Raw genomic sequence first — 12,713 nt, 5'->3', positions numbered from 1 at the left:
GGGGTCAGACATTTGTGACGAGGGGCGTGGTGAGAAATGTGACGTCACATCAAAATGCGCAACTTTAAATAAATATAGACAACACGTTCCACTGAATTAAATATACTTTTTAATGTTTTCTCCTACAACATCAGAGTGCAGCGGCACATTAAATACGCACTACAATGACAATAGTTTAAAGCGATTTAGAGCATTTTTTTATTGGGGGGGGGGAGGTAGAGATTTGTGACGTCATATTTGAGGGGGGGTCTGACTTTTTGTGACGCTGTGTGACGATGGAGAGGGGCGGTCAAAAATCGTCCAAAATCGCGTGACGTCATTTATGGACGGCCCCTTAGGCGAGTGTTTTATTGTTTTAGAGTTGTGGTTATGTTCGGGCTGGGGGTTGGTGTTGGTGGTTATTGGCAAGGGAGAGACTGGGGAGTTGGGGGGACGTGGTTTGCCAAGGAGAGAGACGGCACGGTGGGGGGGGATTGGAGAGTCTGGGAGAGAGCGAGACGAGAGAGGGGGTTGGGGAGTCTGGGAGAGGGGGGTTGGAGAGAGGGGGGCAGGAGGGAGAAGGGGTTGGAGAGAGGGGGGCAGGAGGGAGAGGGGGGTTGGAGAGAGGGGGGCAGGAGGGAGAGGGGGGTTGGAGAGAGGCGGGCAGGAGGGAGAGGGGGGTTGGGGAGAGGGGGGCAGGAGGGAGAGGGGGTTGGGGAGAGGGGGGCAGGAGGGAGAGGGGGGTTGGAGAGAGGGGGGCAGGAGGGAGAGGGTGGTTGGTGAGAGGGGGGCAGGAGGGAGAGGGGGTTGGAGAGAGGGGGGCAGGAGGGAGAGGGGGGTTGGAGAGAGGGGGGCAGGAGGGAGAAGGGGGTTGGAGAGAGGGGGGCAGGAGGGAGAAGGGGTTGGAGAGAGGGGGGCAGGAGGGAGAGGGGGGTTGGAGAGAGGGGGGGCAGGAGGGAGAGGGGGGTTGGAGAGAGGGGGGCAGGAGGGAGAGGGGGGTTGTAGAGAGGGGGGCAGGAGGGAGAGGGGGGTTGGAGAGAGGGGGGCAGGAGGGAGAGGGGGGCAGGAGGGTAGAGGTGGGGGAGCGCAACCTGGAGAGAGTCCAGCCGTGAGGAGGGAGCGGAAAGTCTGTGAGAGATGGGAGGGAGGAGGGAGGTTGTGTTGGGGAGAAAGGGGTGTAGGGGAGAGGGGAGGGAGTGAACACGACGAGTGGAGGACGCACGCAGAGAGCTGCACAAAGAGGCTGAGTGGCGGGGAGCTGGGCAGAGGAAGGGGGTCGGGGGAGACGGCGAGAGATCTGGGAGCTCGGTTGGGAGAGAGGGGAGAGAGGGGAGAGTCGGGAGCCTCGGCTGGGAGGAAGGGGAGGAAGGGGAGAGGCGGTAGAGAGCCGGGACCGGGTGGAGGTGGAGGGGGGGAGCTGGGAGGGAAGGGGAGAGCGAAGAGAGAGTCGGGAGAGCTGGGAGAGGGAGCGGGAGGGAGCAGGGACCCCCTCTCCCCGAGCCGCAACTGCGTGGCCATGCCTCCCTCACTCCACGCAATCCTCCTCCAGCTGCTGATCCCCCTCCTGCTGCTCCCATCGGGCTCGCGGACCCAGTGGCAGGGGGCTCAAGGGGATCAGAGGGGTCAAGGGGATCAGGGGGCTCAAGGGGATCAGGGGGGTCAAGGGGCGGAGGGAGAGCCCTTGGTGCTGGTGGCTGTGATCGCGAGGAACGCGGCGCACAGCTTGCCCTACTGCCTGGGCGCGCTGGAGAGGCAGACGTACCCCCCGCGGAGACTCGCCTTCTGGTACACAGCGTGTACACACACACACGTGTACACACACACACGTGTACACACACACACGTGTGTACACACACACGTGTGTACACACAGTCGTACACACACACACGCGTGTACACACACACGCGTGTACACACACACACGCGTGTACACACACACAGTCGTAAACACACACGTGTACACACACACGCGTACACACACACACGCGTACACACACACACAGTCGTACACACACACACGTGTGTACACACACACAGTCGTACACACACACGTGTACACACACACGCGTACACGCACACACACGTGTACACACACACATACCCGTACACACACACAGTCGTACACACACACACACGCGTACACACACACGCGTACACACACACAGTCGTACACACACAGTCGTACACACACACACAGTCGTACACACAGTCGTACACGCATGTAAGTGTTCACGCTTGTGCAAAGACAAAGATCCACCCGTGTAGCCTGTAACGGACTGTTGGGCTCAGTGCTGTTAGCGAGTAGCAGCACACGCCGGGGTGGGTTGCCAACACCACGCCCGGCCGCCTTTGTCTTCCCAGTGGTGATGTTTACGCACCGCACCGGGTACTCATTTGCCTAGGGCACGCATAGTCGGTAGCCAGGGGGGATACTGGACGTGGTGTGCCGGGCAGATACGCACGGTGGGACGCACTGTCGTCATTGCGTGTCAATGCGTGTCGCGTGGGGAGCGGTGGCGCAGCGGTTAGCACGCTGCGCTACGAACCCGCCGACCCGAGTTCCATTCCGGAATATCTGCTAGCAGTCCTGGGCCTCGCCTAGGTCGACTCGGCCTTAAACTAGTAACCCGGTGCGGTGTGTAAACATCGTCACGAGGGAGACAAAGGCGGCCGGGCGTGGTGCTGGTCGTGCCGGTCTTCATGAGCGCTTCTCGCTAGCAGCACTTTTCCCTACAGGCTGTAAGCGGGGGGGGGGGGGGTCTTGGTGTGTCTGTGTGTGGCGGTATGAGCCGCAGCACGGATTCCCATGTCGGAATGTGGTCGTGGATTTCACGCGTGGGTGTCTGTGCCTGCAGCTGTGCGCGTTGTACGTGAGTGTCTGTCTGTATGAATGTTTGCATGTAGAGTCTTTGGCACAATTGGTGAGCGCGCTGCGCTCGGAACCCGGCGATCCGAGTTCGATTCACGTTCACGGCTGAATATTTGAACCGGGCTTGGGCCTCCCCCTAGGTATACTCGGCCCTAAATGAGTAGCTGGGCCAGTACGGCCGTGGGTTTGGCCATAAACCCCCTCGTACACCATGCAGGCCTTAAGCACTTTCCTCTGACAGCCCCAACAGTATGTTGAAGTCTGTATGGGGCACCTTTTGCAAAGTGGGAATTCTTAAACGAGTAACTGGTGCGGTGTGTAAGCATTCGAACTGGGGAGACAAACTTAATTTGGAGCTTTCGTGACTGCAGGAATTACTCTTTGGTTCTTTCGGTAAAGTCACGTATAAAGAGAAAATAATAAATTAAATATTAGTACTAGAAAATAATAAATAAAATACCTGTATTTAATTTATTATTTTCTCTTTATACGTAACTTTACTGGGGAGACAAAGGCGGCCGGGCCTGGTGTTTTCCACACCACCCCCACGTGTGCCTTGCCAACCTTCATAGGTGCCACTCGCTAACAGCCCTTGCCCTAACAGTCTATTAAAGGCTATACGTGGGATCTTTGTCTTTATCGTTAGTGTTTGGTTGTGTGCATGAGTGTGTGTTTGTTGGGCTCGCCACGTTGCACGCGTGGTCACGTGGTCTTGTCCATGGCATCGCAACTTAGAACACTAAATACATGAATAACGATGATTATGAATAATTATATTATCATGCTTATTCCGAGATTGTTCGTGATAATTAAGTTTAATATGGTGATTATCATGGTGATAGCGATGTCGATAATGGTTGGAGATGATGATTGTGAACTTTTGATGTTGTTGGTGATGATGAATTTGATGGTATCGGTGAGCATTTTGATTATTTTGATCGTGATGCTGATGACGATAATGATCAGGTTTATCTACTTGGTTCTTTCGGTAAAGTCACGTAGAAGGGAAATAATAAAATAATAAAAATAAAACATTTAATAATTCTCAGAATTATTTTATTATGTTTTCTCAGAATTATTTTATTATGTTTTATTTTTATTCTTTTGTTATTTCCCTTCTACGTGACTTTACCGAAAGAACCAAGAAGATGAATCGATGCAGTCACGAAAGCTTTAAATCGAAATTTAATGATCAGGTTTCCGTGCCCCCGAGGGTCACATACACACACCCTGTATATCCCATGTGGTGCCATATCTACATGTCCCCGTGTCCCTCGTGTCTCCGTGTCCCCCTTGTCCCCTCGTCCCCCGTGTCTCCGTGTCCCCCTCGTCCCCCGTGTCCCCTCGTCCCCCGTGTCCCTGTGTCCCCTCGTCCCCCTTGTCCCCGTGTCCCCTTGTCCCCGTGTCCCCTGTGTCTCCGTGTCCCCCTTGTCCCCTTGTCCCCCGTGTCCCCGTGTCCCCTCTCCAGGCTGTCCACAGACCACAACGAGGACGACACGAGCCGCGTGGTGCGGGAGTGGGCGCAGGGGGCGCGGAGCGTCTACAGCAGCGTGGAGGTACACGTGGACGACACGGACAGGTGAGACAACGCCGAGTCTCCGCCGGTCTCTCTACCTGTGCATACAGACAGGTGTATGTGTGTGAGTGTGTCTACCTAGGTCGACTCAGCCTCAAATGAGTACCTGGTGCGGTGTGTAAACATCGTCACTGGGGAGACAAAGGTGACCGGGCGTGGTGTTGGCCACCCACCCCCTCGTGTGCCACAGTGCCAGTCTTCATCGGTGCTCGCCAACGGCACTTACCCCAACAGTCTGTTAAGGGGCCGTCCATAAATGACGTCACGCACGGGGGGGGGGGGGTCGGGGTCAGACATTTGTGACGATGTGTGACGGGAGGGGTAAGAAATGTGACGTCACATCAAAATGCGCAACTTTAAATAAATATAGACAAGACGTTCTACTTAATTAAATAGACTTTTTTATAAATGTTTTCTCCTACAACATCAGAGTGCAGCGCCACATTAAATACGCACTACAATGACAATAGTTTAAAGCGATTTAAAGCATGTTTTATTTTTTGGGGGGGGGGGGGCAGAGCTTTGTGACGTATTTGAGGGGGGGGGGGTCTCACTTTTTGTGACGCCCTCGTGTGCCGTTCAGCTCTTGAATCGGGTGCAACCGCAACAAACAAAAAACAAAAACATGAACAAGAAAACATCTTAAAGTGATTATGTGCAAACAGAAAATCCAAGAAAAGACAGCAAAATATTGCAGAAAAAATCACCGTACACCAACCCTGTGCAAATATCCCAGTGGGATGCAAGTCAAACAACAACAACAACAACCACAAGACAACTTAGATTAAGGCCATCAGTCTAACTCCGTACTACAACAAACAAACATGGCCAAACCAAAAAACTTTTCGAAAATCAGAGGGGGGGGGGGGGGGGGTCAAAAATCGTACAAAATCGCGTGACGTCATTTATGGACGGCCCCCTTGTCTGTGTGTGTGTGGTACAGCGCCTACCCCGGCGAGAAGGGCTGCAAGCACTGGCCGCGTGATCGCTTCCAGCGCGTGCTGAGCCTGCGCCAGGAGGCGCTCGACTCGGCCAGGAGCCTGGGAGCAGACTTCGTGTTCGTGAGTGTGACGCACGCACGAACACGCACACCTACAAAGACACAGACCCCCCGTGTAGCCTCAGCAGACTGCTGGGGCAAGTGCTGTTCGCGAGCACCTATGAAGGCCGGCACGGCAGGAGAGTGGGAGGGTGGACAGCAGCATGCCCGGCCGCGTGGTGCTGGGTGCATGCACCTTAGACACAGCCTCGGCTCCTGCTCCCATTCATCCCCCTGCCCCTCCGCCCCCCCGTCCCCCACTGGTCCCCCTCCCCCCCCGGTAGCTGGTGGATGCGGACGTGGTGCTGTGGAACCCCTCCACGCTGGGGGTCCTGGTGGGGGAGTGGCGGGCCGTGGTGGGGCCCATGCTGACGTCACGCACCGCCTACTCCAACTACTGGAGCGGCATCACCGACAAGGTGAGCGCCGTCGCCAACGTCGACATCATCGTCGACATCGTCGTCATCAATAACATCATCATTGTCATCGTCGTCATCATTAACATCATAATCGTCAACATTATCCTCAATAACATCGTCATCATTTCCAACGTTGTCATCATAAACATCGTCATCAACATCATTGTCATCATCATCGCCGTCATCACCATCAGCAGCTGGAACCCGGACTGGAACTCGGACTGGAACCCAGGCTGTCAGCGGTGCGAATTCCGTGGCTCCGACCTCCGACCTGCGAGCCCCCCACTGCACCCACCGTAGCCTCACCCCAGCCCCCCACTCTCCGTGCCCCCCGCCCCCCCTTTCCAGGGCTACTACCGCCGCACGGCCGAGTACCTGCAGCTGCGGGAGCGGCGGCGCCGCGGTTGCCACCGCGTGCCGATGCTGCACTCGGCGCTGCTCCTGCACGTGGGAGAGGCTGACGCGGGGGCGCTGGCGTTCCACCCGCCCCCCCCGGACTACAGCTGGCCCTACGATGACGTCATCGTGTTCGCTCACTCGTGCATGCGCGCAGGTGGGCGGGGGGGGGATTCTTCGTACTTCAGAGTTCCTGACTCTTTGCTCACAATCATTAAGGCCCTTCATGATGGTGGGCTGGCCCGGGTAAAGCTACGTGGCCAGGAGTCGGAGCCATTCCCTGTTCACCTTGGGGTGCGACAGGGATGTCCTCTGGCTTCCACATTAGTTAACATCATCTTTGACCACGTAGTTTGAGAAGCTTTCCATGGCTGTACCGGAGGACTTTACATCTGGTACAGATACAACGGGAGGCTGATTGATGCCCGGGTGCGGTCGAGGGGTGGCTCTCTATTGGTCAACCACGTTATGTATGCCGATGATCTGGTAATTGCTGCTCACTCAGAGGAGGAGTTGGAGGCGTTGTTGCTGAACCTGGAGAGTGCCACTAAGAGGTGGGGCCTTACCATCAGTCCCACCAAAACTAAGCACCTGCCTGGGTATTTTATGCCATCAAACACTCCACCCCCTCAGCTCCCCATTGGTGATGGAGCAGTTGTGGAGAGAGTGGAAAGTTTTCCATATCTGGGCAGTGTGCTCATGACCAGCTCCGGTTTGACAGCAGAGGTCTCACTCTGAATCAGTCGAGCAGCATTATCTTTTCATCGGCTGCGCAATACTGTGTGCAAGCTACCTGGTCTGTTGCTTCGCACAAAGCTTTGGATCTTCTCGGCCACAGTAATGCCCTCCCTTCTCTATGCTTGTGAAACGTGGACCTCTCTGGTGGAACATCTCCGCCAGTTAGAAACATTCAGACTGGCCTGCCTATGATCCATCCTGGGTTTAACCAAGCTGGATTGTGTGAGGAGCTCACATTCTTTAAAGATTTGGACACAGTCCCATTAGTGAGCTCTTCCGGCAGGCAAGGCTGTTAGCTGGGCCATGTAGACCGCATGCTCAGCCAACTCATGTCCAAGCAGCTTCTGTTTGGCCACATAGAGGAAGCTAAATGGGCACGGCACGGGTTGGAGAAGAGATGGACTGATGCGGTACGGGAGCTGATTGAACTTGGTACCAGCAGTATCAAGATCGGCCTCTGGAGGAGGCTTGTTAAGGACGCTACTGGGCAGTAGGAGGCAGTCGCCCTCCAACATCAACTGAGGGCAGAGGAGCGATGCTCACAACAACGAGTGGAGTGTCGGGCGGATAAAGTCCAGCAAGTTGGTACAGTCGGAGGTACAGCTGGTGCATCTACCAGTCATCTCAGTCAGCTAACCCATGGCACCTGCTGGGTCTGTCCCGAGACCTCCTGTCAGCGAGCCTTCGACACTTCACGTGGCCTCAAAGTGCACCTGGCTTGGCAGAGGCGCCATAGTAATGTCACCATCAATTAGTGATGAATGGCGGGTCTTGGTATATGTCCACGTGTCCATAATACAGGTTTTTTTTGGGTTAGATCGCGTAAATATAAAATCGTGTCGTTAAACAAATGTACAAACAAATTCCACGTGTGTGTTTGTGTATAGGTAGGTGCTCGCTAACAGAACTTACCCCAACAGTCTGTTAAGGCTATATGGGGGATCTTTGTCTTCATATAATTATCTGTGTGTAACTGTGTATGCGGTGAGTGGTGGCGCAGCGGTTAGCGCGCTGCGCTACGAACCCGGCGACCCAAGTGCCGATTCCCACTCACGGCCAACACCGGTGACGAATATCTGAACCGGTCCCGGGCCTCTGCTAGGTCGACTCGGCCTCAAACGAGTACGTGACAAGGGCGGCCGGGCGTTGGTTGTTGGTCACCCTGCCCCCCCTGCGCGCGTTGTAGCTGCATTCGCAGGCGCTGCCCGCTAACTGCACTTGCCCCGACAGCCTGCGCGAAGCTACCCGGGGGCCCTTTGTCTTTGCAGGCGTGGCCATGCACGTGTGTAACTCGGAGGAGTACGGCCACGTCCCCGTGCCTCTCAAGCCCTCGCAGGGAATGCAGGAGGAGAGGGCCTCCTTCCAGCACCTGCTGCTGGAGATCATGGGTACGAGCTTCCCCTCGTCGCCACCGTGCGTGTGCGTGGAGCGGAACGTCGGACACCGCGCCCTAGCGGCGCGCGGAACGGCCCCGGAACGCGTGCCGAGTGCCACGCAGTAGCAGCGGAAACTCGGCACGTGCAGCAACTCTGACTGTGACTGTGTGCGTGACTGTGTGCGTGACTGTGACTGTGTGCGTGACTGGCTGTGTGTGAACGTGTACGTGACTGTGACTGTGTGCGTGACTGTGAGTGTGTACGCGACTGACTGTACGTGACTGTGTGCGTGACTGTGTGTGTACGTGACTGACTGTGCATGAACGTGTACGTGACTGTGTGTGTGTACATGACTGTGTGCGTGACTGTGTACGTGACTGTGCGTGTGCGTGACTGTGTGCATCACAGTCGATCAGCCACCGCCCACTCCGTCTCCCTTCATCTCCATGCCACCCAAGCACGCGGACAAGATGGGATTTGATGAGGTGAGGAACACGGCCACACGGGAACACGGACACACCGACACACAAGCACACGGACACACCAACACACACAAGCACACACAAGCACACGGACACACCGACACACAAGCACACAGACACACAAGCACACAAGCACACGGACACACCGACACACAAGCACACAGACACGCAAGCACACAGACACAAGGACACACTGACACACAAGCACATGGACACACGGACACACAAGCACGCACAAGCACACGGACACACCGACACCCGCGTGCCAGTGTGTTCCATGCGTGCCCATGTGTACCCACGCGTGTGTGTACTTGCATGCCCGTGTGTGTACCCACGCGTGTGTGTGTCAGTGTGCGTGTGTGTACCCACGCGTGTGTGTGTGTGTGTACCTGTGTAGGTGTTCCTGATTAACCTCCAGCGTCGTCCCGAGCGCCGTGCCCGCATGCTGCACTCGCTGGGCGAGCTCCAGATCGACGCCAGCGTCGTCGACGGCGTGGACGGAGCGTGGGTCGCCCCTCCCCCCTCTCCCTCTCTCCCTCCCCTCTCCCCCCCCCCTCTTCCCCCCTCTCCCCCCCCTCTCCCCCCCTCTCTCTCCCCCCCCTCTCTCCCCCCCCTCTCTCTCCCCTGAACCCTGAGGGCGGGAGATATACGTGATTGAGAAATGGAGGAAAAGATGATGGATGAGTGAGTGACTGAGGTAGGGAGATTCGTGAGTGAGTGGATGATATGTGTGAGAGTACGCTATGTGTGCGTGCACACTTTGTATGTGTGTGTGTGTATGCTGTGTGTGTGTGTATGCTGTGTGTATGCTGTGTGCGTGCATGCTGTGTGCGTGCATGCTGTGTGCGTGCATGCTGTGTGCGTGCATGCTGTGTGTGTGTATGCTGTGTGTGTGCGCGCTATGATGCCGCCTGCTGTGTGCGTGTATGCTGTGTGCGTGTGTGCTGTGTGCGTGTATGCTGTGTGTGTGTATGCTGTGTGTGTGCGCGCTATGATGCCGCCTGCTGTGTGCGTGTATGCTGTGTGCGTGTGTGCTGTGTGTGTGTATGCTGTGCGTGTATGCTGTGTGTGTGTGTATGCTGTGTGTGTGCGCGCTATGATGCTGCCTGCTGTGTGCGTGTATGCTGTGTGCGTGTGTGCTGTGTGTGTGTATGCTGTGTGTGTGTATGCTGTGTGTGTGTGTATGCTGTGTGCGTGCATGCTGTGTGTGTGTATGCTGTGTGTGTGCACGCTATGATGCCGCCTGCTGTGTGCGTGTATGCTGTGTGCGTGCATGCTGTGTGCGTGCATGCTGTGTGTGTGTATGCTGTGTGCGTGCATGCTGTGTGCGTGCATGCTGTGTGTGTGTATGCTGTGTGCGTGCATGCTGTGTGCGTGCATGCTGTGTGCGTGCATGCTGTGTGTGTGCGCGCTATGATGCCGCCTGCTGTGTGTGTGCGAGCAGCACGCTGAGCGACGAGGCGCTGCGGGCCATGGGGGTGGCGATGCTGCCCGGCTACTGGGAGCCGTACTCCGGCCGGCGGCTGCTGACGCGCGGCGAGATCGGCTGCTTCCTGAGCCACCACCGCGTGTGGGAGCAGGTGACCCCACGCGTGACCCCACGGGAGCCCCAACCCTTGCGCTGGTGCCCTCACGCCAGCCTTAGCCCTGACTCCGTGGTGCGTGTGTCACCCCATAGCGTCGTCTAACGTGCGTGCCGTCCCTACCCCTGTCCCCCCACCCAGGTGGTGTCCCGGGGCCTGAGCTCCGTGCTGCTCTTTGAGGACGACTGCCGCTTCGAGCAGAACTTCCGCCACCGCTTGGAGCTCACGATGGCCGAGGTTTCGGCGCAGGGGCTGCAGTGGGACCTCATGTGCGTGGTCAACTGACCCCCCCCAACACCGTCGCTCCCCGGTCATCGGCATCATCATCATCGTCGTCGTCGTCATAATCATCGCCTGTCTTAACCGTACAAGCATTACCAGCACTTGCCCCGACAGTCTGCTAAAGGCTACGCAGGTGACCTCTGTCTTTGTCTGTGCCCCACCCCCTCCCGTTCACGGCTGGCGGCCGCAGCTACGTGGGGCGCAAGCGCATGCAGGTGGAGCGCCCCGAGGCGGCGGTGCCGGGCGTGCGGGCCCTGGTGGTGCCCGATTACTCCTACTGGACGCTGAGCTACGCGCTGTCGCTGCGCGGCGCGCAGAAGCTGCTGCTGGCGCAGCCCCTCAGCCGCATGGTGCCCGTGGACGAGTTCCTGCCCGTCATGTACGACAAGCACCCCACGTGAGTGACTCACCTACCCGTCACGTGGTACAAACACCCCACGTGAGTGACTCACCTACCCGCCACGTGGTACAAACACCCCACATGAGTGACTCACCTACCCGTCACGTGGTACAAACACCCCTCGTGAGTGACTCGGCTACCCGCCACGTGGTACAAACACCCCACGTGACTCACTTACCTACCGCGTCTCCGCCTGTACTACCCGTGTGCCCCCACCCCCCACTGCGCGTGCCCCCCAGGAGGGAGTACTGCGCCCCGTTCTCCCCGCGCGACCTGCTCGCGTTCTCGCTGGAGCCGCTGCTCGTCTACCCGTCGCACTACGCGGGCCAGGCGCTCTACGTCAGCGACACCGAGGCCTCCGCGCTCTGGGGCGACGGCGGTGGCGGCAGCGGTGACCAGGCGGGGTCGCTGGGGTCGCTGGGGTCGCTGGCGGGGGGGGCCCGGGGCGCCAAGGGGGCCCGGGGTGCGAGGGGGGTCGGGCGTCGTGGGGGTCGCCGCCTCCCGGGACGAGCTCTAGCGGACAGCGGCCGCGACGACGCTCGATGAGGGGCGTTCTGGCCTGCTCTTCCACCGGGGGGCGCGGACGTTGTCACGGACCTGTGGATCGCAGACGAACTGCGGTGGATATCGTCTGTGCTGCTGCTGCTGGGTGGGCAGAGGTTGGGGGGGGGGAGGAGGATTTAATAATCTCGCCCACCACCTTTCAACTGCCACGCCGGGAGATGGAATCAAACCGTTGACCTCTGGGGGGTCACGGCCCCAGCTGCGCTGCTACTGCTGACCACTGCACCACACGGCGGCGTCGTCGTCGTCCCAGCTTATTGTAGCGCGCACAGCCTCAGCTGCGCCCGCCCGGGTCCGTGACCCGGCACACCACGTCCAGTATACCGCTGCTCGCCGTAGCCGGGTGCTGGCGGTGGCTGTGCTCTGGAACTGTGGAGGCAGTAGCAAAGGTTGGTGGATCATCCACAAGTCCTGCGAAACTCCCTTCTTACCCTGGATGGGTGTCAACGAGGAGCCCGTATCCTGGCTCTGCCAAGAGAAGGCGGTCCAGCAAAGTGTGGACTCCACCCGCTCCATGTGCATGGGGATCGTGTGTGTTGTCGCCCCCTCACACGAGTGGGTTTCATCGGACGATAGCTCCTCACGATGTGAAGAGGACCACAGAGCTCGGCGGGAAATCGTTGGTAGCGCCGGCGGCTTCTCACCACCGCGTGGCTGCTGCTGCTGGTGCTACTGCTGGTGCTACTGCTGCTGCTGCTACTGCTGGTGCTGCTGCTACTGCTGCTACTGCTGCTGCTGCTACTGCTGCTGCTACTGCTGCTGCTACTGGTGCTGCTGCTGCTGCTGCTACTGCTGCTACTGCTGCTGCTACTGCTGCTGCTGCTACTGCTGCTGCTACTGCTGGTGCTGCTGCTACTGCTGGTGCTGCTGCTCCTGCTGCTGCTCCTGCTGCTGCTCCTGCTGCTACTGCTGCTACTGCTGCTGCCTTCCCGCTCCTCGTCTGTGGTTCCTCCTCCTGGCGTCTCCCGAGTCGTCCCCTCTCTCTGAGTCGCCCCCCGTGGCCGCCTCCTG

General features: G+C 58.0%; 1 protein-coding gene across 1 annotated transcript; it reads left to right on the top strand.

Moving 5' to 3' along the window:
* Positions 1-1,495: 1,495 nt before the first annotated feature.
* LOC133354703 (inactive glycosyltransferase 25 family member 3-like) lies at positions 1,496-11,684 on the top strand. The gene is made up of 12 exons (XM_061571756.1): positions 1,496-1,764; positions 4,316-4,426; positions 5,367-5,484; positions 5,747-5,881; positions 6,230-6,434; positions 8,284-8,403; positions 8,800-8,876; positions 9,271-9,377; positions 10,318-10,453; positions 10,598-10,725; positions 10,929-11,135; positions 11,378-11,684. Exons 1-12 carry the CDS (start codon positions 1,496-1,498, stop codon positions 11,682-11,684), a joined length of 1,920 nt encoding a protein of 639 aa, XP_061427740.1.
* The last annotated feature ends 1,029 nt before the right edge of the window (positions 11,685-12,713 follow it).

Source organism: Lethenteron reissneri, chromosome 48, assembly GCF_015708825.2.
Source record: "Lethenteron reissneri isolate LAM-NWPU_2019-01 chromosome 48, ASM1570882v1, whole genome shotgun sequence".
Lineage (NCBI taxonomy): Eukaryota > Metazoa > Chordata > Hyperoartia > Petromyzontiformes > Petromyzontidae > Lethenteron > Lethenteron reissneri.
This window is presented reverse-complemented; position numbering and strand designations above follow the sequence as displayed.

What these genes read in the sequence shown, in the direction of transcription:
- LOC133354703 (XM_061571756.1), top strand. Translation starts at nt 1,496, where the DNA reads ATGCCTCCCTCACTCCACGCAATCCTCCTCCAGCTGCTGATCCCCCTC. An exon ending in TGGGAGCAGACTTCGTGTTC is followed by an intron (nt 5,485 to 5,746) that starts GTGAGTGTGACG and finishes CCCCCCCGGTAG; the next exon opens with CTGGTGGATGCGGACGTGGT. An exon ending in CCTGCTGCTGGAGATCATGG is followed by an intron (nt 8,404 to 8,799) that starts GTACGAGCTTCC and finishes TGTGCATCACAG; the next exon opens with TCGATCAGCCACCGCCCACT.